The 23,674-nt window shown below is 44.0% G+C and overlaps 1 protein-coding gene across 1 annotated transcript; it reads left to right on the top strand.

Annotated features, from left to right (window-relative positions):
* The first annotated feature begins 18,832 nt into the window (after window positions 1–18,832).
* On the top strand, window positions 18,833–20,331 carry LOC123142282 (BTB/POZ and MATH domain-containing protein 3). The gene is made up of 2 exons (XM_044561264.1): window positions 18,833–18,981; window positions 19,068–20,331. Exons 1-2 carry the CDS (start codon window positions 18,920–18,922, stop codon window positions 20,251–20,253), a joined length of 1,248 nt encoding a protein of 415 aa, XP_044417199.1. The 5' UTR covers window positions 18,833–18,919; the 3' UTR covers window positions 20,254–20,331.
* The last annotated feature ends 3,343 nt before the right edge of the window (window positions 20,332–23,674 follow it).

The following is a 23,674-nucleotide window of genomic DNA, read 5'->3' as shown; positions in this document are numbered from 1 at the left end:
ACGAATCTCAACTGTCCATACCGGATTTCTCAAAGAAGTGGAGACATGCTAATCAATAAATGGAAAAAATGTATGGACAGTCGTAAGGAGGTTCTTGAAAGCAAAAGGAAGCGAAGCGCAAGAATTGGAGACAGGATGATCTCCATTCTCCATAATGGAGAGTCAGGGTCTATATTGTTTTATGCTATTTTACCTTAAAGAGGGTATTTAGGTCCTACCTAATACTGATGATCATGTGCTAAGAACAAAGTAGGGCTGGTTCGATGAGTATCAGGATGATGATCGTATGACTTGTTATTAATAACGAGTAGAAGTTGTATGATGATGATTAGTAGGACTTGTTATTATGATGATGCATGATGCGAGCATGAAGAGTTATTATATATCTGTGGGTGAAATGAACATGGATTGGATTGAAGTGAAGGCAACATGCATGTGGTGCATGTCGAAAGTAGTACAATCCAAACTTGATCAATTTAGGATTAGTATTACTTTTGACATGCACCACATGTTGCCTCACTTCAATCTAAGTCATGTTTAGGCATAGCAGTAGCAGTAGCACGGAGATAAGAGAGGACACATCTCTCTATTAGCTACCTATACCAATCTAAATTAACCCCCAAAACCCCTAAACCACCTCCTTTCAAAAAAAAAAACCAGCCCTTGAAATGCTGACGCGTGGAAGCTTATTGGTCCCGGTTGGTGCTACCAACCGGGACCAAAGGCCCTCCTGCCTGGGCTCGCCGGAGCGGCCACGTGGAGGCCCATCTATCCCGGTTAGTATAAGAACCTGGACTAAAGGCCTAGGGCATTAGTGACGACCCTTTAGTCCCGGTTCCCCAACCGGGACAGATGGGCATTATGAACCGGGATAAATGGGCCTTTTTCTACTAGTGTGACACTGGAAGCCGATGGAGGCGCCCCGGATCTCAGGAAAATATTAAAACAGAGATGCATCAACAAGGAATCAAACACCCGACCTTTAGACAATGCATGCTAAAGGCCCAATAATCATCTAGGCTAATAACACTTTGTGATTTATTAATGATTGACATCAATTATTATGTGCATGCATTTGATGCGAGGTCAAAATTTTAAAAAATTACCTTAAAGATTTTGTTTTTTGTCATAAATGAACCGATGAACCAGCCATTCGATCAGTAAAACCCTGGACCGATAGCCTCACTGGTTCGGTTGCCATTTCGGTTTTTTAAACTATGGGTGGGAGGGTGCGGGCGCGGTGCAGTGGATCTGGTGCGGGTATGGGTGGGGTGAGGCAGGTTCGCCTAGGCTAAGCTAGGTGCAGCGTGTACCATATTTTTTTTGAATATGCACGAGTGTGCATATCATATACTTTATAGAAGGGGGGGGGGGGGGGGGGGGCCTAAAGAACCCAAAATCTACAGTTGGTGTTACAGCGTGTACCAGTTTGGATTGATTCTGTAAAAAACAGATGGAAAACCGAAAGCGAACTAAACTGTTAACATGGCAGGTACAGTCAGCAGGAAAACGGGGAAAGGGGTGTAATTTGTGGCACAAGTTTCGCTAAAATCTGTTAAATGGGGTAAAAATGGTCACAAACGTAAAACTAGAGGGTAAAAGATGTAGTTCACTCTAATAATTAATATGACTGCCACTGATAATAAGAAGCTAGCTATATGAATGACATATCGAAATAGCAATGATGGATGTACATATATAGGAGGAGAGGTTTAGTTGAATAATATTACCATGTTGTGGAAAGCATAGATATTCTGATGAGCTGACAATTGCTTGAGCTTTGATATGTTGTATCCTTGCCCTGCACATAAGGTCGCAACTTCAGCTTGTTGCGTGGATACTATGATTCTGCACCCCATGTTGTTTTCTGGCCGGATGCCACTCCTCGATGGTGGATAGGTCATTGACCACAACCAGATATCTCTTCCGCTTCACATAACCATAAAACTCCTGAGCCAGCTGTTGCGGCATCTTCTCGTCCATCTTCTCGTGCATCATTTGTTGTATGATGGAACTGCTGAACTAAGCTGTGGACGAAGTCCTTTGCATCAAAAGGATGTGTCAGCCTGACCCAAGCTCGGCATGGGAATTTGGTTGTGACATTTGGATTCTCGTAGACTTCACTGATGATGGATGTCTGCCCGAGATCATCACTCGTTCCCCACACGGCGATCACCCCAAGCCCAAGGTCATTATTTTCATCCTTGCAGCTGACCATGAGGAGCTGGGCAAGATCCATGTTTGATTCGTTGTGCTGCTCGGCGGCACCATGGATGCCAAACACCGACGCCGTTGCAGATTTTTCAGCTGTTAGCTGCTTGGAGGGGGAAGAAGAAGCAGCTGACGAGCCCTTGATGAGCTGGTAGCGTATGTTCCTCTGGCTGACATCGTCCACTTTGGCCCTGAGCTCTTTCATCTGATTTGCCACATCGTGCCGGTGTAACAGCGTGCGCCACCATGGTTGGTCAAGAATGAATTAAATCAGTCGAGAATGAGAAAACAAGATGAGCTCACCTACCCTAGTCGGCGAAGCGGTCGCCGGGGGCTATGGGTCGACCCACGCGGCAACTAGCTAGCTAGGCGAGTTTCCTCCTCGGGGGACCTTTGAAGCGGTGGAGCGCACTAGAAAGACCATATGCAAGCTTTTGTCAACAGAAAATGGGAGGTCATACCCAGCAAGCATGGTTGGTCAGTCAGATCCACTCCAAGCTTGTTCTCGCTGCTCAAGAGATAAGGATCAGGCCTTTACCTCTACCTCGAGGGAAGAGCGTCGCGGTAGTGGCGTAGTGCAGGCCGAGCCCGGGACGGCGGTGAGCGGAGTGCCGGATGGGGCTGGACGGTGACGGGCAGGGGTACGGTGGAGAAGGGCGTGAGACCTATCGGCTTGGGTGCTGAGAGCAGGCTACGAGGGATGAATGAGTGGAAGTGCGCCTACGCTGTCACGAAGTGTTTTAGCACGGTGTGGGTGGATGGGCCAACGTTAACGTTCGCACAGCAGAAACTGTAGTACTGATGAGTTTTTGGTCCCCTCAATTCAGAAAATAATACTCCGTATAATTTAACTAACGAGATTGGTTTGTCCAAGAAGTCTCCACATCGATTCGATTGATCAAACTCCTCCTCGACAGACACGGACGCCATGGCGTGCACGCCGATGGTGATCGAGCTGACACCATGGGTCTGGAGGTAGGCGAGGCTAGGTGCATTTGCGTACCAATATGCATAGATGGAAATTGATCTAAATAATTTCAACCTCACAGCTGCTAGCCCTGTTATGTAGTACAACTTCTTAATTAGTTCCCGCGCCGCTCGTTCAAAATTTCATCTGGACATGAAAAATGAACTACTAGTAATTAAACCTGACACCCCACGTTATGCACTTTATTTAGCTGCGCCCAATGCAGCTGTCTGCTAACGTTCGAGTGTAGATTACATATGACGAGATGCGTGGCGCACATGGATGGAGGTGAAGGAAGATGCCCTTTGTAGAATGTTGCTAGTATGTATGTATCAACAGAACACCAGAGAGTGTGAGAGCCTTCTCCTTGGTATCCTAAATTCTTGGTTAATTTCTAATTATGTACGAGAAAATTTTGTTGCTACCATGCCTTCTAGGGCCTGGTCTCTATACAAGAACAGAAACACTGATAGCATTTACTGGCTGCTTGGTGTTTGTTTCCTAGCTATATATACGAAGCTCCAAAAACCTCAGCAGATCAATGTCCTAGTACTAGTACTACTACTAAACACTGATAGCATTGATCGAATAATGCACGCAAAAATAGGTTGAATCTCACGAACCCCCATGAGATAATAATATTGATAACGAATGATGAGGAGTGCTGAACATCCTCCTTAGTTAAAAAGAAAAGATAGTCGGAACACGAGCATGCTACTTGGCTAGGTAGTACGTATACAATTTTTTGAATATTTCTGCTAGCTAGTACTCCGTATTTATTACTGTTCACCAGGTGCAAATGATCCCGGACACCATTTTGTATTATCGAATTCCATGATCCTTTCATGTGGTGAGCATGTGGATGCAGAGTTAAACAAGATGGACAGCAGCCCACGGTATGTAATTATTTAATTAACCCCGTCCAATGCAGCTGTCTGCCACTGTTATCACTCCGTTCGATGACTCTCACAGAGTCACAGCCTCACTCCTCACTTGTTCCTGTCCACTTGTACGTACCCTGCTGTGCGCCGGAGAGCACCTGCCTGCCACTACACTTAGCTCCTCTGCGTCCTGCGGGAATAGAGCAAATGCTCGCAGAGGCGACACGCTATTCATGATTTTTTTTTCAAATTTTTATAAACTATTAGGACTTCTTTTTCCCGAATCCATGACCTTTTTAAAATATTGATGAATTTGTGCAAATCCGTGATTGTTTTCCAAAACCGATGAACTTTTTCATGGACTCTATTCCACGCCTTCAGCCCCGGTCATAATGTAGTCCACTACCCATCTGACCGAGCTGGGCGACTCATTTAGGACCATAGTTGCAGTGCATATTTTTTGCGACCGTTTTTTGTGTGTGTTTGTTTTGGGCTTTTCTGGGCCGGGTTTTATTCTTTATTCTCTTTTCTTTTTATTCCCTTTTAATAGTATATTTCATGATTATTTTCTTTTTCAAATTTTCTAATTTTTTCATATGCATGAACATTCTAAATTCAAAAACTCTTTTCAAATTCCATGAACATTTTTTCAAATCCCTATAATTTTTTCCAAATTCATAATTTTTTTTTCAAAATTGATGAACATTTTGAAAACAATCAATTTTTTAGCCAAATCCATGGAAATTTTAAAATATTGATTCATTTTTTGAAATCCATGATTGTTTTCCAAAAATCAATGAAGTTTTTCTCCTATTCATGATCGCTTTCAAAATTGTTATTTTTCGAATATATGATTTTTTTTCAAATCACTGTTCTTTCGAATATTATGTTTTTATTTACATGTTAGAAATTTTTCATGTTCATTTTTTTACAAAATTCAAAACAGTCGATTGTTGAGAGAATGCAGAGTAGGAGTACAGTGTCCCCAACGACTAACATTTGTTGGCCCAGGCCCAGGGAGCCTTCGCATGAGCGCCACATACGAGATTATGCGCTAAAGGCCCCATGTGGGAATTGATGTCGTTGACCCTGCCGTTTCCACTCCACCCCGAGGTATCCGGTTCCTATTCGGCGCCTTAAGCCCCTATCGTAATGTAGTCCACTAACCGGCACACACACATCCGATCGAGCCGGTCAGCCCATTTAGGACTGTAGCTCTAGTGCATTGTTTTTGCAACCTTTTTTGTGTGTCTGTTTTGGACGTTTTTTTGGATGGGTTTTATTCTTTATTCTTTTCTATTTTTATTCTCCTTTAATTATAATTTTCATGATTATTTTCTTCTCAAATTTTATAGCCTTTTCAAATGCATGAACTTTTAGATCATGAACATTCTCAAATTCACAAGTTTGTTTTTCAAATTTCATGAACTTTTTTCAAATGTCTGTACTTTTTTTCAAATTCATGATTCTTTATTCAAATTTGATTAACTTCTCAAAAACTATTAAACTTTCTTTTTTTCAAATCCATGAAAATTTTAAAATGTTGATGAATTTTTTGAAATCTGTGATTTTTTTCCCAAAATCGATGAGCTTTTTCATGGATTCTATTCTGCGCTTTAAGCCCCGGTCATAATGTAGTTCACTAACCGGCGCACCCCCATCCGACCGAGCCGGCTGTCCCATTTAGGACTATAGCTGTAGTGCATTTTTTCGCGACCGTTTTTTGTGTGTGTGTGTTTGTTTTGGGCGTTTTTCGGGCCAGGTTTTATTCTTTATTCTTTTTTAGTTTTTATTACCTTTTACTTATAATTTCATGATTATTTTATTTTCAAATTTTCTAACTTTTTTGAACCTCCCCCAATCACGAATAGGAGGAAGGAAATGACATCTTTGAAACCCCATGGTTGAACTACACCGACTGTTTTTTGGTGCAAGAAGCTGAAATCGATAGAAATCAAGCACAGAAAGGAAGATGAGACACACATGGCTAGGGTCTTATAAGAGATCTCTAAGGAGATAGCGCCGGAGCAGTGGGGGCGGGTCAAGAAGTCAGATATAATTGTATCGGCAGAATAAATTTGGGATGAAACTTGGGTTCCCTTGAAGAATAGAAACAACTCTGATATCAAAAAGGTATAAAAGAAACTTTGAATAACGCACCAGAATTTTTTTCTAACTTAACACGACATTTGGTTGTTTGTAGTGATTTTGTTCTTCAAAGATCGAGCAGATTGTATCAAAACCATATACAGGAAACTTTTGACGTACACGCACAATCCATATGCAACCAAGTTATGGACCGGGTGACACATGTCATACAAATTTGGGTCGTGTACCCGTTGTTTGTTATATTTGAAGTGCTTGTATCCATAGTTGGGGCTTGTATCCATATTTGTTATATTTGTTGCTGCCAAAACCCACTTTTTTTGATGCCAAGTGCATGCGGTTATTTTGCTAAACCAACATCCACAATTATGGTGAGTTACGGACCTTATGGTGCATGATGATGGTTAAATATTAAATCTAGAAACAAGTGATATAGGATTTCGTAATGCATGTATTGTCTTATGAAATGATGTTGTTTAATATCATATCTAGGAATTTATAGCCTGACTGCAAGATAATAGAGCTAGAAATGAATACATCAAACTAAGGAATAATCAAAGTATCTACTCATTCAAAAAAGGAATATTTCTTTTTAGCTCCAATTTTTGATCTCTTCACGAAGCTAATATCACATTCCACATGCGATATTTTGAAGTACTTGTATCTGTAGCTAAAGGTCGTCATGCCTTCCACTTAGTCACCTAGTTCCTGCCGCCAAGATCACTTGTTTTATGACAAAGTGCCTATAGTTGTTTTGCCAAATTTGTATTATTTCATGACAGGTTCCTAGAGTTGTTTCGTGATTCAGTTATCCGGTCGATTCCAAACCTCATGAAAGCTGGTTCAAAATCTCAAGAAATTTTCAAACTTGGGTGGATGGGGAGTCTCTTTACGGGCTATGAAAACAGCAGTGTGGAATCTTGATGAAACTAGTTTCATAAGTTTTCTAAAGTTGATTCTAGGTCAGAAATTAATGCAACATGAAAATATTTGAGAGACAATATATATACACATGACACAAAAGCTCAATTTCAAATTAGATTCACATACAAAGAAACAAAAATAAGAATTCTTCTATAAATAGAATAGTTTTAAATAGCATGGAGTATAAGTTTGTTAGAATTTTCACACGTTGAAACTTGAGCGTGGAGTATATGGGGTGGCATAGCTACTTGATCTGATTCAGCATGGACAGAAAGTAGGTGTGTGAATGCATGCACATACTTGACCTGTTCTGCTGTTTCCCCGTGTGATTCGGTTGCCTAGTGGATTCCAAATCTCAAGAAATCCGGTTCAAAATCTCATGAAAATTTCAGAGGGGGGGGGGGGGCTTTTTTAAGCCCTATTAAAAACAGCAGTGTGGCATTTTCATTCTAGGTCAGAAATTAATGCAATTGTAAATATTCGAAACACAATAGATATTTATGACACAAAAACTTAATTCCAAATTGGATTTGCATACATACAAAGAAATAAAAACAAGAAATTCTTCTATAAATAGTAGCGTCCAAAGAGTGAGCTGAAGGAAATATGCCCTAGAGGCAATAATAAAGTTATTATTTATTTCCTTATTTCATGATAAATGTTTATTATTCATGCTATAATTGTATTAACCGGAAACATAATACATGTGTGGATATATAGACAAACAGAGTGTCACTAGTATGCCTCTACTTGACTAGCTCGTTAATCAAAGATGGTTAAGTTTCCTAGCCATAGACATGAGTTGTCATTTGATTAACGAGATCACATCATTAGGAGAATGGTGTGATTGACTTGACCCATTCCATTAGCTTAGCACTTGATCGTTTAGTATGTTGCTATTGCTTTCTTCATGACTTATATATACATGTTCCTATGACTATGAGATTATGCAACTCCCGTTTACCGGAGGAACACTTTGTGTGCCACCAAACGTCACAACGTAATTGGGTGATTATAAAGGTGCTCTACAGGTGTCTCCGAAGGTACTTGTTGAGTTGGCGTATTTCGAGATTAGGATTTGTCACTCCGATTGTCGGAGAGGTATCTCCGGGCCCATTCGGTAATACACATCACTATAAGCCTTGCAAGCATTGTAACTAATGAGTTGGTTGCGGAATGATGTATTACGGAACGAGTAAAGAGATTTGCTGGTAACGAGATTGAACTAGGTATTGAGATACCGACGATCGAATCTCGGGCAAGTAGCATACCGATGACAAAGGGAACAACGTATGTTGTTATGCGGTTTGACCGATAAAGATCTTCGTAGAATATGTGGGAGCCAATATGAGCATCCAGGTTCCGCTATTGGTTATTGACCGGAGACGTGTCTCGGTCATGTCTACATATTTCTCGAACCCGTAGGGTCCGCACGCTTAAAGTTCTGTGACGATCGGTATTACGAGTTTATGTGATTTGATGTACCGAAGGTAGTTCGGAGTCCCGGATGAGATCGGGGACATGATGAGGAGTCTCGAAATGGTCGAGGCGTAAAGATCGATATATTGGACGACTATAGTCGGACATCGGAAAGGTTCCGAGTGATTCGGGTATTTTTTTGGAGTACCGGAGAGTTACGGGAATTCGCCGGGGAGTATATGGGCCTTATTGGGCTTTAGGGGAAAGAGAGAGGAGAGGTTGCGCGCCCCCAAGGCCTAGTCTGAATTAGACTAGGGGGAGGGGCTGCGCCCCCTCCTTCCTTCTCTTCTTTCTTCCCTTTCCTTGACTCCTACTCCTACTACTTGGAAGGGGGGAATCCTACAGGGCGCGCCATAGGGGCCGGCCCTCTCCCCCCTCCTCCACTCCTTTATATACGTAGCCAGGGGCACCCCATAGACACAACAATTGATCCCTTGGATCTCTTAGCCGTGTGCGGTGGCCCCCTCCACCATAATCCACCTCGGTCATATCGTAGCGGTTCTTAGGCGAAGCCCTGCGTCGGTAGAACATCATCATCATCACCACGCCATCGTGGGAGTAGGACTCCTCCAGGGCGCGCCATAGGGGCCGGCCCTCTCCCCCCTCCTCCACTCCTTTATACACGTGGCCAGGGGCACCCCATAGACACAACAATTGATCCCTTGGATCTCTTAGCCGTGTGCGGTGCCCCCCTCCACCATAATCCACCTCGATCATATCGTAGCGGTGCTTAGGCGAAGCCCTGCGTCGGTGGAACATCATCATCGTCACCACGCCGTCGTGCTGACGGAACCCTCCCTCAAAGCTCGGCTGGATCGGAGTTCGAGGGACATCATTGAGTTGAACGTGTGCTGAACTCGGAGGTGCCGTGCGTTCGGTACTTGATCGGTCGGATCGTGAAGACATACGACTACATCAATTGCGTTGTGCTAATGCTTCCGCTTTTGGTCTATGAGGGTACGTGGACAACACTCTCCCCTCTCGTTGCTATGCATCACCATGATCCTGTGTGTGCGTAGAATTTTTTTTGAAATTACTACGTTCCCCAACAGTGGCATCCGAGCCTGGTTTTATGCGTAGATGTTATATGCACGAGTAGAACACAAGTGAGTTGTGGGCGATACAAGTCATACTGCTTACCGGCATGTCATACTTTGGTTCGGCGGTATTGTTGGATGAAGCGGCCCGGACCGACATTACGCGTACGCTTACGCGAGACTGGTTCTACCGACGTGCTTTGCACACAGGTGGCTAGCGGGTGTCAGTTTCTCCAACTTTAGTTGAACCGAGTGTGGCTACGCCCGGTCCTTGAGAAGGTTAAAACAACACTAACTTCACGAACTATCGTTGTGGTTTTGATGCGTAGGTAAGAACAGTTCTTGCTCAGCCCGTAGCAGCTACGTAAAACTTGCAACAACAAAGTAGAGGACGTCTAACTTGTTTTTGCAGGGCATGTTGTGATATGATATGGTCAAGGCATGATGCTATATTTTATTGTATGAGATGATCATGTTTTGTAACCGAGTTATCGGCAACTGCCAGGAGCCATATGGTTGTCGCTTTATTGTATGCAATATGCAATGCAATCGCCCTGTAATTGCTTTACTTTATCACTAAGCGGCAGCGATAGTCGTAGAAGCAATAGTTGGCGAGACGACAACGATGCTACGATGGAGATCAAGGTGTCGCGCCGGTGACGATGGTGATCATGACGGTGCTTCGGAGATGGAGATCACAAGCACAAGATGATGATGGCCATATCATATCACTTATATTGATTGCATGTGATGTTTATCTTTTATGCATCTTGTTTTGCTTTGATTGATGGTAGCATTATAAGATGATCTCTCACTAAATTATCAAGGTATAAGTGTTCTCCCTGAGTATGCACCGTTGCGAAAGTTCTTCGTGCTGAGACACCACGTGATGATCGGGTGTGATAGGCTCTTCGTTCAAATACAACGGGTGCAAAACAGTTGCACACGCGGAATACTCAGGTTAAACTTGACGAGCCTAGCATATGCAGATATGGCCTCGGAACACTGAGACCGAAAGGTTGAGCGTGAATCATATAGTAGATATGATCAACATAGTGATGTTCACCATTGAAACTACTCCATCTCACGTGATGATCGGACATGGTTTAGTTGTTTTGGATCACGTGATCAGTTAGAAGATTAGAGGGATGTCTATCTAAGTGGGAGTTCTTAAGTAATATGATTAATTGAACTTAAATTTATCATGAACTTAGTACCTGATAGTATTTTGCTTGTCTATGTTGATTGTAGATAGATGGCCCGTGCTGTTGTTTCGTTGAATTTTAATGCGTTCCTTGAGAAAGCAAAGTTGAAAGATGATGGTAGCAATTACACGGACTGGGTCCATAACTTGAGGATTATCCTCATTGCTGCACAGAAGAATTACGTCCTGGTAGCACCGCTAGGTGCCAGACCTGCTGCAGGAGCAACACCAGATGTTATGAATGTCTGGCAGAGCAAAGCTGATGACTACTCGATAGTTCAGTGTGCCATGCTTTACGGCTTAGAACCAGGACTTCAACGACATTTTGAACGTCATCGAGCATATGAGATGTTCCAGGAGTTGAAGTTAATATTTCAAGCAAATTCTCGGATTGAGAGATATGAAGTCTCCAATAAGTTCTACAGCTGTAAGATGGAGGAGAATAGTTCTGTCAGTGAGCATATACTCAAAATATCTGGGTATAACAATCACTTGATTCAACTGGGAGTTAATCTTCCGGATGATAGCGTCATTGACAGAATTCTTCAATCACTGCCACCAAGCTACAAGAGCTTCGTGATGAACTATAACATGCAAGGGATGGATAAGACGATTCCCGAGCTCTTCTCAATGCTAAAGGCTGCGGAGGTAGAAATCAAGAAGGAGCATCAAGTGTTGATGGTTAACAAGACCACCAGTTTCAAGAAAAAGGGCAAAGGGAAGAAGAAGGGGAACTTCAAGAAGAACAGCAAACAAGTTGCTGCTCAGGAGAAGAAACCCAAGTCTGGACCTAAGCCTGAGACTAAGTGCTTCTACTGCAAACAGACTGGTCACTGGAAGCGGAACTGCCCCAAGTATTTGGCGGATAAGAAGGATGGCAAGGTGAACAAAGGTATATGTGATATACATGTTATTGATGTGTACCTTACTAATGCTCGCAGTAGCACCTGGGTATTTGATACTGGTTCTATTGCTAATATTTGCAACTCGAAATAGGGACTACGGATTAAGCGAAGATTGGCTAAGGACGAGGTGACGATGCGCATGGGAAATGGTTCCAAAGTCGATGTGATCGCGGTCGGCACGCTACCTCTACATCTACCTTCGGGATTAGTTTTAGACCTGAATAATTGTTATTTGGTGCCAGCGTTGAGCATGAACATTATATCTGGATCTTGTTTGATGCGAGACGGTTATTCATTTAAATCAGAGAATAATGGTTGTTCTATTTATATGAGTAATATCTTTTATGGTCATGCACCCTTGAAGAGTGGTCTATTTTTATTGAATCTCGATAGTAGTGATACACATATTCATAATATTGAAGCCAAAAGATGTAGAGTTGATAATGATAGTGCAACTTATTTGTGGCACTGCCGTTTGGGTCATATTGGTGTCAAGCGCATGAAGAAACTCCATACTGATGGACTTTTGGAACCACTTGATTATGAATCACTTGGTACTTGCGAACCGTGCCTCATGGGCAAGATGACTAAAACGCCGTTCTCCGGAACTATGGAGCGAGCAACAGATTTGTTAGAAATCATACATACAAATGTATGTGGTCCGATGAATGTTGAGGCTCGCGGCGGGTATCGTTATTTTCTCACCTTCACAAATGATTTAAGCAGATATGGGTATATCTACTTAGTGAAACATAAGTCTGAAACATTTGAAAAGTTCAAAGAATTTCAGAGTGAAGTTGAAAATCATCGTAACAAGAAAATAAGTTTCTACAATCTGATCGTGGAGGAGAATATTTGAGTTACGAGTTTGGTCTTCATTTGAAACAATGCGGAAGTTTCGCAACTCACGCCACCCAGAACACCACAACGTAATGGTGTGTCCGAACGTCGTAATCGTACTTTACTAGATATGGTGTGATCTATGATGTCTCTTACTGATTTACCGCTATCGTTTTGGGGTTATGCTTTAGAGACGGCTACATTCACGTTAAATAGGGCATCATCGTAATCCGTTGAGACGACACCTTATGAACTATGGTTGGCAAGAAACCAAAGTTGTCGTTTCTTAAAGTTTGGGGCTGCGATGCTTATGTGAAAAAGCTTCAACCTGATAAGCTCAAACCCAAATCGGAGAAATGTGTCTTCATAGGATACCCAAAGGAAACTGTTGGGTACACATTCTATCACATATCTGAAGGCAAGACTTTTGTTGCTAAATTTGGATCCTTTCTAGAGAAGGAGTTTCTCTCGAAAGAATTGAGTGGGAGGAAAGTAGAACTTGATGAGGTAATTGTACCTTCTCCCGAATTGGAAAATAGTTTATCACAGAAATCCGTTCCAGTGATGCCTACACACCAATTAGTGAGGAAGATTAATGATGATGATCATGAAACTTCAGATCAAGTTACTACCGAACCTCGTAGGTGAACCAGAGTAAGATCCGCACCAGAGTGGTACGGTAATCATGTTCTGGAGATCATGTTACGTGACCATGACGAATCTACGAACTATGAGGAAGCGATGATGAGCCCAGATCCGCAAAATGGCTTGAGGCCATGAAATCTGAGATGGGATCCATGTATGAGAACAAAGTATGGACTTTGATTGACTTGCCCAATGATCGGCGAGCCATTGAGATTAAATGGATCTTCAAGAGGAAGACGGACGCTGATAGTAGTGTTACTATCTACAAAGCTATAATTGTCGCAAAAGGTTTTTCGACAAGTTCAAGGTGTTGACTACGATGAGAGTTTCTCACTCGTATCTATGCTTAAGTCTGTCCGAATCATGTTAGAAATTGCCGCATTTTATGAAATTTGGCAAATGGATGTCAAAACTGCATTCCTGAATGGATTTCTGGAAGAAGAGTTGTATATGATGCAGCCGGAAGGTTTTGTCGATCCAAAGGGAGCTAACAAAGTGCGCAAGCTCCAGCGATCCATTTATGGACTGGTGCAAGCCTCTCGGAGTTGGAATAAATGCTTTGATAGTGTGATCAAAGCATTTGGTTTTATACAGACTTTTGGAGAAGCCTGTATTTACAAGAAAGTGAGTGGGAGCACTACAACATTTCTGATAAGTATATGTGAATGACATATTGTTGATCGGAAATAATGTAGAATTATTCTGCAAAGCATAAAGGAGTGTTTGAAAGGAGTTTTTCAAAGAAAGACCTCGGTGAAGCTGCTTACATATTGAGCATCCAGATCTATAGAGATAGATCAAGACGTTTGATAGGTTTTTTCAATGAGTACATACCTTGACAAGATTTTGAAGTAGTTCAAAATAGAACAATTAAAGAAAGAGTTCTTGCCTGTGTTACAAGGTGTGAAATTGAGTAAGACTCAAAGCCCGACCACGGTAGAAGATAGAAAGAGAATGAATGTCATTCTCTATGCCTCAGCCATAGGTTCTATAAAGTATGCCATGCTGTGTACCAGATCTATTGTATACCCTACCACTGAGTTTGGCAAGGGAGTACAATAGTGATCTAGGAGTAGATCACTCGACAGCGGTCAAAATTATCCTTAGTGGAATAAGGATATGTTTATTGATTATGGAGGTGGCAAAAGGTTCGTCGTAAAGGGTTACGTCGATGCAAGTTCTAACACTGATCCAGATGACTCTAAGTCTCAATCTGGATACATATTGAAAGTGGGAGCAATTAGGTAGAGTAGCTCAATGCAGAGCATTGTAGACATAGAAATTTGCAAAATACTTGCGGATCTGAATATGACAGACCCGTTGACTAAAATTATCTCACAAGCAAAACATGATCACACCTTAGTACTCTTTGGGTGTTAATCACATAGCGATGTGAACTAGAATACTGACTCTACTAAACCCTTTGGGTGTTGGTCACATGTCGATGTGAACTATGGGTGTTAACCACATAAAGATGTGAACTATTGATGTTAAATCACATGGCGATGTGAACTAGATTATTGACTCTAGTGCAAGTGGGAGACTAAAAGAAATATGCCTTAGAGGCAATAATAAAGTTATTATTTATTTCCTTATTTTACGATAAATGTTTATTATTCATGCTATAATTGTATTAACCGGAAACATAATACATGTGTGGATACATAGACAAACAAAGTGTCACTAGTATGCCTCTACTTGACTAGCTCGTTAATCAAAGATGGTTAAGTTTCCTAGCCATAGACATGAGTTGTCATTTGATTAACGGGACCACATCATTAGGAGAATGATGTGATTGACTTAACCCATTCCATTAGCTGAGCACTTGATCGTTTAGTATGTTGCTATTGCTTTCTTCATCACTTATACATGTTCCTATGACTATGAGATTATGCAACTCCCGTTTACCGGAGGAACACTTTGTGTGCACCAAACGTCACAACGTAACTGGGTGATTATAAAGGTGCTCTACAGGTGTCTCCGAAGGTACTTGTCGAGTTGGCGTATTTCGAGATTAGGATTTGTCACTCCGATTGTCGGAGAGGTATCTCTGGGCCCACTCGGTAATACACATCACTATAAGCCTTGCAAGCATTGTAACTAATGAGTTGGTTGCGGAATGATGTATTATGGAACGAGTAAAGAGACTTGCCGGTAACGAGATTGAACTAGGTATTGAGATACCGACGATCGAATCTCGGGCAAGTAGCATACCGATGACAATGGGAACAACGTATGTTGTTATGCGGTTTGACCGATAAAGATCTTCGTAGAATATATGGGAGCCAATATGAGCATCCAGGTTCCGCTATTGGTTATTGACCGGAGACGTGTCTCGGTCATGTCTACATAGTTCTCGAACCCGTAGGGTCCGCACGCTTAAAGTTCTGTGACGATCGATATTATGAGTTTATGTGATTTGATGTACCGAAGGTAGTTCGGAGTCCCGGATGAGATCGGGGACATGACGAGGAGTCTGGAAATGGTCGAGACGTAAAGATCGATATATTGGACGACTATATTCGGACATCGGAAAGGTTCCGAGTGATTCAGGTATTTTTCGGAGTACTGGAGAGTTACGGGAATTCGCCGGGGAGTATATGGGCCTTATTGGGCTTTAGGGAAAGAGAGAGGAGAGGTTGCACACCCCCCAAGGCCTAGTCCAAATTGGACTAGGGGGAGGGGCTGCGCCTCCTCCTTCCTTCTCTTCTCTCTTCCCTTTCCTTAACTCCTACTCCTACTACTTGGAAGGGGGGGAATCCTACTCCCGGTGGGAGTAGGACTCCTCCAGGGCACGCCATAGGGGCCGGCCCTCTCCCCCTCCTCCACTCCTTTATATACGTGGTCAGGGGCCACCCCGTAGACACAACAATTGATCCCTTGGATTTTTTAGCTGTGTGCGGTGCCCCCTCCACCATAATCTACCTCGGTCATATCGTAGCGGTGCTTAGTCGAAGCCCTGCGTCGGTAGAACATCATTATCGTCACCACGCCGTCGTGCTGACGGAACTCTCCCTCAAAGCTCGGTTGGATCGGAGTTCGAGGGACGTCATCGAGTTGAACGTGTGCTGAACTCGGAGGTGTCGTGCGTTCGTTACTTGATCGGTCGGATCGTGAAGACGTACGACTACATCAACCGCGTTGTGCTAACGCTTCCGCTTTCGGTCTACGAGGGTACGTAGACAACACTCTCCCCTCTCGTTGCTATGCATCTCCATGATCCTGTGTGTGCGTAGGAATTTTTTTGAAATTACTACGTTCCCCAACATGAGCGCTAGCTTTATTTTTTTCCTAGACCTGGGAAGACATATATGTATGAGACAATATCGTCATCGATAACCTAAGAATGGTTCCGTCAAGCAGAGAGACTCTTTATCTTGTGCAAGTGTAGTCGCCGACAGACATGTTTCACTTGAGGTCAACTTGATCAAGAATTAGAGCTCACTAAAGGTTCCACGTGACTGCATACAGCTTGGTTGTTCGGGAAAATGGAACTTTCCTAAAGTTGGTCAGCTCAAATGCAGAAGCCGTTTCCAGCTGTAAGAGTGACACATGCATGCATTCTTCATGTGAGGAGAAAGAGAAACAATGGATATAATGAACCAATCGCATGCAGCAGTAATACACTCATGACTACATGCATGGTTTTCGGATGATCTAGCCATTTCGCTGTATATATATGTAGTCCATCCATCATAATATCGTGTGTAATAGTCATCTAGCTATATAGTAGCATAGCTTTAGATTGAAGCATGTAGTCCAGGACTAGTAGCTAGACTTGATTATTACTTGTCTGAAAACAATCCCTGCATCGGTGGATTATTAATTAGCAACATTACATACATCTTGTAGTATGAGATATTGGAGTGAAACAAGTATGCAGTGTTTGCCTGTAATCCAGCTATGGCGGCGCCAGCGGATGCTTCTTCAGGTGCTCCCCAGCATCGTCGACTACGTGGTGTATGAAGAATCGCCGAAACACTTTGGGTCCCGCAGGCATAGTATTATGTCCTCGAGCTCGGCTTTCGCATCATCGATCCCCTTGACATCACTGAACTTTGTGCTAATAGAGCCCTTCACCTCTTTTTTGGAACCATCAAAGTCACAAGCCAAGAAGGTACACGAAAATTGCTTCATAAGTTTGCCAACAAATCCTGATCGGCGCCAGTCTAGTCCAATTGATGTGCGAGCACACCACCACCTACGTACATGTATGCAGAAAGAAACTTATAAATGGCAACAATGAAACAACAATGGAGCATTACACAAAATAAATAGCATGCAGCAGCTGTCTATACTCTGATTCAAACACAGGAAATCAAGTCAGGCACATAAATATCTCATATATGGTATGGGTTCACACTGTTAAGTTGCAGTTTTAAGCGACGGACAAAGAAGCAAACTCTGGCGACGATTGAGGACGGCCGGCCGGCAAATCCTGTCAATGAACTTGTATGTTAGTGTGTGCACGAGAGCTACTTTTAGCTAGGAACCGGACAATTGTATGCTACTCCCTTTGTAAACTAATATAAGAGCGTTTAGATCACTATGTATTTTAGTATTCTAGACGCTTTTATATTAGTTTACGGAGGGAGTAGTACTCACTCAACTGCCCTATTAGTAGTTCTTTACTCTGCTTTCCCCTATTTTAGATAATTGAAGCCATCAATAGGTGTCGCTTCCATTTCGACACTAGCGTCGTCAGTCTCCTGTGTAACTGAACCTATCAATAGCTGTCGCTTCCATTCCACGCTAGCGTCGTCAGTGTTCAGACAATGCCGCCGCCTTTAGACATAGGAAATCCACCCGCTAAACGCATGCAGACGCGCCCGGACATGTCCCCTCATGGATCTCTCCACAGCAAACCACGGGATGGCGATGCAGTACCGTGAGAAGCACAACGCTGTCTCCTCCTTGTGACCGCCGAAGAGAAGGCCCATCACCTAGGGCGACGGCGATGGAGCCATTCCACCGCTCGCGCCTCCCCATGGATCTCGCGCACAGAAGCAAGACCACGGAATAGCGATGCGGCGTCGGAGGGGAAGAGCAGCCTGCGGGACATGGCGGTGGTGGCAGATCAGCACAGTGGAGGAGGTGGTGTGTGCTTGAAGCAGGGATGGATGAGAAGCCATGGCGATGATGGCACAAGCGCCCTTCCTGTTGCTATCACCGGGTGTGAATTGTTGCTGGGAGTAAAAGCCAAGAGCAAGTCAAAGAGGAGTGAAGGCACGCGAAGAAAAGAGGAGTGACGTGGCAACGAAATCTGCATCCTAATTCGTGTGGCAATCAGACGGCTGTCGTCACGTTGCGCCGGAATCATTCCCAGCAAACGTCAGATGCACAACATTTTCGTTAATTAATTTGGTGCAATTTTTTGACTTAATCTACAAAGTTACTACAGATAAGTTTTGCCTACAGTCTGTAAAAAAATAAGTATAATACATACAATCATCGTGTGCAATTTGGCAGCTTGCCGTACCGATCAGGACTTTGTGTCCTCGTCCGTGTTAGAGTTAGAGATTGGAGTAGGAATAGTAGGTTCAAGTTAGTTAGTGTCCGTCTAGGACATTACCCGGCCCTGTATATATACACACGTAATACATAACAACCGTGACAAACAAACGTGAGAATTTTAATACATAGGCTTGCAACAACAACCGTGACAAACAAACGCGAGAATTTTTGGATCAACAACTACCAGCCGCCGGTGCAAACCCTCTATGTTTCCGGCGACAAGGGAGCTAAGTCGGTGCACAGCGAGTGGAGCGACGGACGTGACCAGGTTTGCCCTTCCCGGTTCATCGATCCCAACTCTCCAACTTGCTATCAATCTCGTAACTGAGTAGACGGATTTCGACCGACTCGTAGGTCCATCATGTCGTCGTTCGCCGGTGTATCTATATTGGAGGACGGCAAGTTGTGCCCTTCCACCACGACCTTCGTCGAGACCCGCTCCGAATGCGGGTACCACCTGCTTGTGGTCCAAGGTTACTCGCGTACCAAAAAGGAGACACCCACTGGCCAGAGCATCGAGTCTCGTGGTTTCGGGGTAGGAGGCCGTCGTTGGTCCATCAAGTATTATCCCAACGGCGAGAACTCGAGTTGCTCGGACTTTGTTTCTCTCTATGTATCCCGCCTCGACGGCAGTGACAGGAAACATGTGGATGCCAGGTTCGCTTTCAGTTTCGTCGACCAAGTTGAGAAGCAGAACCCAGTATACATTCACGAAAGCGAAAGCGAAACACGCAGATCCCTCTTCAATGGTTCTTATTGGGGCTGCGGTACGTTTATGAGAAGAGACGCCCTTGAACGATCAGTATATCTAGGGGAGGATGATTGTTTCACCATTCGGTGTGACATCATGGTCTGCAATCCCCAGGATGCCAGCGGCCATGGAGCCGAGGTGCTCCTACCTAACATGCACCACCATTTCAACAATCTCCTTCACAACAAGGTGGGCACTGATGTGAAGTTTGAGGTTGACGGCGAGACATTCGACGCACATCGGTGTGTGCTTGCAGCCCGATCTAAAGTCTTCATGGCGCAACTCTTTGGCCAAATGCAAGAGGGCACTGTTATCCCTGCTGTTATACAGATTGAAGACATGGAAGCAAAAGTTTTCAAGGCCTTGCTTAGCTTTATCTACACAGACTCATTCCCTATGATGGAGTATGACGACATGGATGAGGATGAAATGTCACAACTTATGGAAGAAGGACAAGAAACGGAAGCAATAGAAGATGGAATGTTGCTGCAATGGCTCCGAGACTTGTTTGTAGCGGCTGACAAATATGACGTCCAATGCCTCAAATGCATTTGTGTGAGGCAGTTGTCCAAACACATGGGTGTGCTCTCGGTGATGTCCACTCTTGCTCTAGCCGAGCAACACCACTGCCAGGAATTGAAGGAGGTGTGCTTGAAGTTTATCCAAGTCCAGTCTCCGATGTGCTTGCAAGCAATAATGACAACTAATGGTTGGGATCATGTATACACGACCTACCCCTCCATTTTGAAGGAGCTCATTGCCAAGCTTGCTTCGAACCAGCGGAAGTAACACTCCTATGCTACCCATGTTCCTTAATTAGTTGAGCAATTTCAAAGTGACACTCCTATGCATGTATGTGACCCTCTAGAGAGGTCATAATCCACGTGTCTTGCTTTTTGTCTCATCAAGTATATATTTTTTCTTGTTTGCCAAATCAGAAAACCTCAATAGATGGGCAAATTGTCTCTCCATGGAATATTGTAGCGGTGTGCAAGCTCCCAAGCTAATCATTTTGTCCTCATTTGGCCACTACAATCTCGACCCTTGTAGTCATGTGGGGTTCTGTTCTATCGCTTTCCCCACTTAGATTTTCTTGTTTTCCCACGGTTTGATTGATTTACCTTATATACACTGGTGGTCCATCACCGACCTCATCTATAGTCTATAGACTCACAGGCCTACAAAATTACATACATCGTGTAGTTGCAAGTATTGCAGTCCATACGTCTTTTGCTGGAGAGTCCCGTTCTTGGTTGCGTTTGCGTGCGCCGGTGGTTAGGCGCTGGTCTTCAGATCTGGGAGACCATGGCCGGCCTTTTCCTTCATTACCCTGTTGGCTGATTATTGCATGCTCTCCCCTTTAGTTTTTGAGATGTCAACTATATATGGTTTTAGATCAAGCTTTTTCATAGCCTAGTGCGCCATTTATGCACGCACATATTGCGAATTTTAGATCGAGTGTATCATAAGAACGTGCATTCGTTTTGTCAGCCGTGCCTTTGGTTGTATGCTGTGTTTTCCACGTCTACTATATAGCCTCCACATGCTAGATCATATTCAAACGGGCTTGCGTCAGACATGCCGAATTTTGCACTGCCGCAACCTAGCCTAGTTTCCCGATTTCACTGGTCCATCATTGCAGATTGTTGCACATCCTTAACTACTTGCCACCTCACGCACCTCCCACCCAACCCATGAACTCTCAATATTTTTCAAGGCCATGGACCACCTGCTCCGATACACCCGAAAGGTCGGGCCCGACAGCGCCATGCTGAGCTCGGCGTCCAGATCCGTCATTCCCGGTATCCCCTATCCTCCCCAAACCCCGCCAGGTGGACAAGGTCGACGGAGCAAGGTCAAGCTCGGCGTCCACGTCAGTCGCTCTAACGCTCATCCATCTCACAGGCAATAGATGAGATTTCATACACAGATCAACGCATGTTCATTTTTTTTCCAGAAGAAATCCCCTCTATTTTTCCTCTCCTGCTCTTCTCAGATATATCTTGCAATATGGACATGTAAGTTTGTGCAAGTGGGGATTTTGCGGCTCCCCCGATTTGGGCCTGCTCCTAACCATCATTTCATGTGGTTTGCCTTCCTGTCCGATGGATTTGTCAATGCCGGTGAGGGACTGACATGGTCCGTTGTCCTCAAGCTGCTTCCTCCAGGCCAGATGCTCCACCAAAAACCATGACTCCTCTGCCTTCATGTCCCCATGAGAGGAGGACGGCAAAGCCCATGTAGGATTAGATGGGAGACGACGGTGGCAAGGGACAGAACTTAGGTCTGATTGTCTTTTCTTCCTAGCTTAGCGTTCTTCTGCCTAGGCTTAGAGCTCCTCTAAATATAAGCTTGTGCACTGAATCTTCAGTTAATCCACAGGCTTCGAGCTCATCTTAGTATATGCTTGTACATTGGATATATATAAGTAAAACCCTATACCTTGATCGGATCCCTTTTTCTCCTTTTTCCAAAAAACAATTACTGCCGTTGAGGATTGCTGTACCTTACACGTGTAATTGCCTTTAGTGATTTTTGCGCTGTTGTTTATCTCTTGCCCACGTGCTGTTCTTTTTTTTTTGCCCTTAGCTATTAGTTGGGGATATAGAGGGATGCATGGCTCGGGGGATATTGAGGCGGCGGGAAGGTCGATGCTACGGGTAGCCTTCGGCGGCAAGATGTCATCTATTGGCGACCACCTGAGGTAGACGGTATGATTGTGCAGCGGTGGCGGTGGCTTTTCCGACCAGGATGACAATCTTTGGTGGCGAGGCAATGGTGGCCGTGATCCCTTCTACAGGTAAACTGACGGCAGCACCGCCGGTCTCCTGCATCCCAACTAGAACGTGCCGATGGTTCACCGTGGCCCTGCCCTGCTAGGTGACTATCGCAATAGATCAGAGGGTTTTGGATCTTCAAATTCAGTGGTATTGACGAGCATGTTTTGCCAACCAATTTTGCCGCCACAAGCAAGGTCAATGGATATGTGTACGCTATGGAACTCCTAGAGTGTCTCGAAGTGGGACTTCTGTGGTGCTAGTGACCCTCCTCCCTTGTCAATCTTTGTCACATGTGCAACAACGACCTTCGTCTTTTCGACCTTTTGGTGGTAACCGATAGTTGTTGTGGCTTGACTGTCTGCTTGTGCATGTATGATCGTCACTTGCGTGACATCTCACTAGAAGATCGTGCTATGCATGTAATTGTTGGGATCATGGAAAGTGATGGCTACAACACATGATGACTTTGATTTTGTGGTGCTTCTCGAGTATCCGGTCTCAAGCTCCATGGTGAAACCCCTAGGTCCGACCCTAGTTAGTTATACCTATCAATGGTGGTGTTTTGTGACGTTTTCTTATTGAAGGCATTGCTTGAATTTGCTCAGATTAATATTCAAGGTGAAAATCAAATATTTGACCTTCGACAGTTGGATTCGGCTATGGTGACGCTTGAGCATTATTCCCTTCCTGGGGGGGGGGGGGTTCCTGTTGGAGAATCTTTCTCGCTATCCTTGCGATGTCAAGACATGGTTGGTGCGAATGGTCGTTCTTGTAGTTTGTCGATTGCTATTTGATCGCTTCGGAGTTTTTCCTTTTTTTCTCTTTGCTTACGCATAGCTTCGATTATGTGTGATTTTGCTCTTTGCCACCGTATATAATTTTTTGTGTGTGTGCATTAGTTTTGCATATCTTGTTTTTTCTCTACTATGCATAGCGTCATTAGCATTTTGCTAATTCTGTTTGTACCACCTTGATGCTTGGTTGTAAAATGGGAAATGCTTCCTATCAACCGGCGGATCGTTTGCACGCGATTGACCGTCTCCGCAACCGTTCGATCAGCACTTGATCGTGCAGCGCATAACACCCTCCACACCGCACTAGTATTTTGCAACATTAGTCATGTTGCAAAACTGCCAAATACAACACAGGGAATGTTGCGGAACTGCCGGCACATCTACTTGCTTGTTGCTTCGTCCCGTCCACAGCCGCCGCGGAGCCAAATGGCTCGCGAGATCGCCCCACTGTGCGCCTCCTCACCTCCATGCCAGATCTCCGCCGTCGAATGCCTCCCCGCCGACCAGATCGAACGTCACCAACCTCGCCGTCGACGCAGATGACTGCTAGCGAGATCACCCACCGTTCGCCTCCTCCCCTCCATGCTGGATCTCCATGATTGAACGCCTCCCTGTTGACCAGACCGACGGATCCGA

The sequence above is a fragment of the Triticum aestivum genome, chromosome 6D (genome assembly GCF_018294505.1).
Source record: "Triticum aestivum cultivar Chinese Spring chromosome 6D, IWGSC CS RefSeq v2.1, whole genome shotgun sequence".
Taxonomy (NCBI): Eukaryota; Viridiplantae; Streptophyta; class Magnoliopsida; order Poales; family Poaceae; genus Triticum; species Triticum aestivum.
The sequence above is the reverse complement of the archived record's forward strand: the minus strand, read 5'-3'. Positions and strand labels throughout refer to the sequence as shown.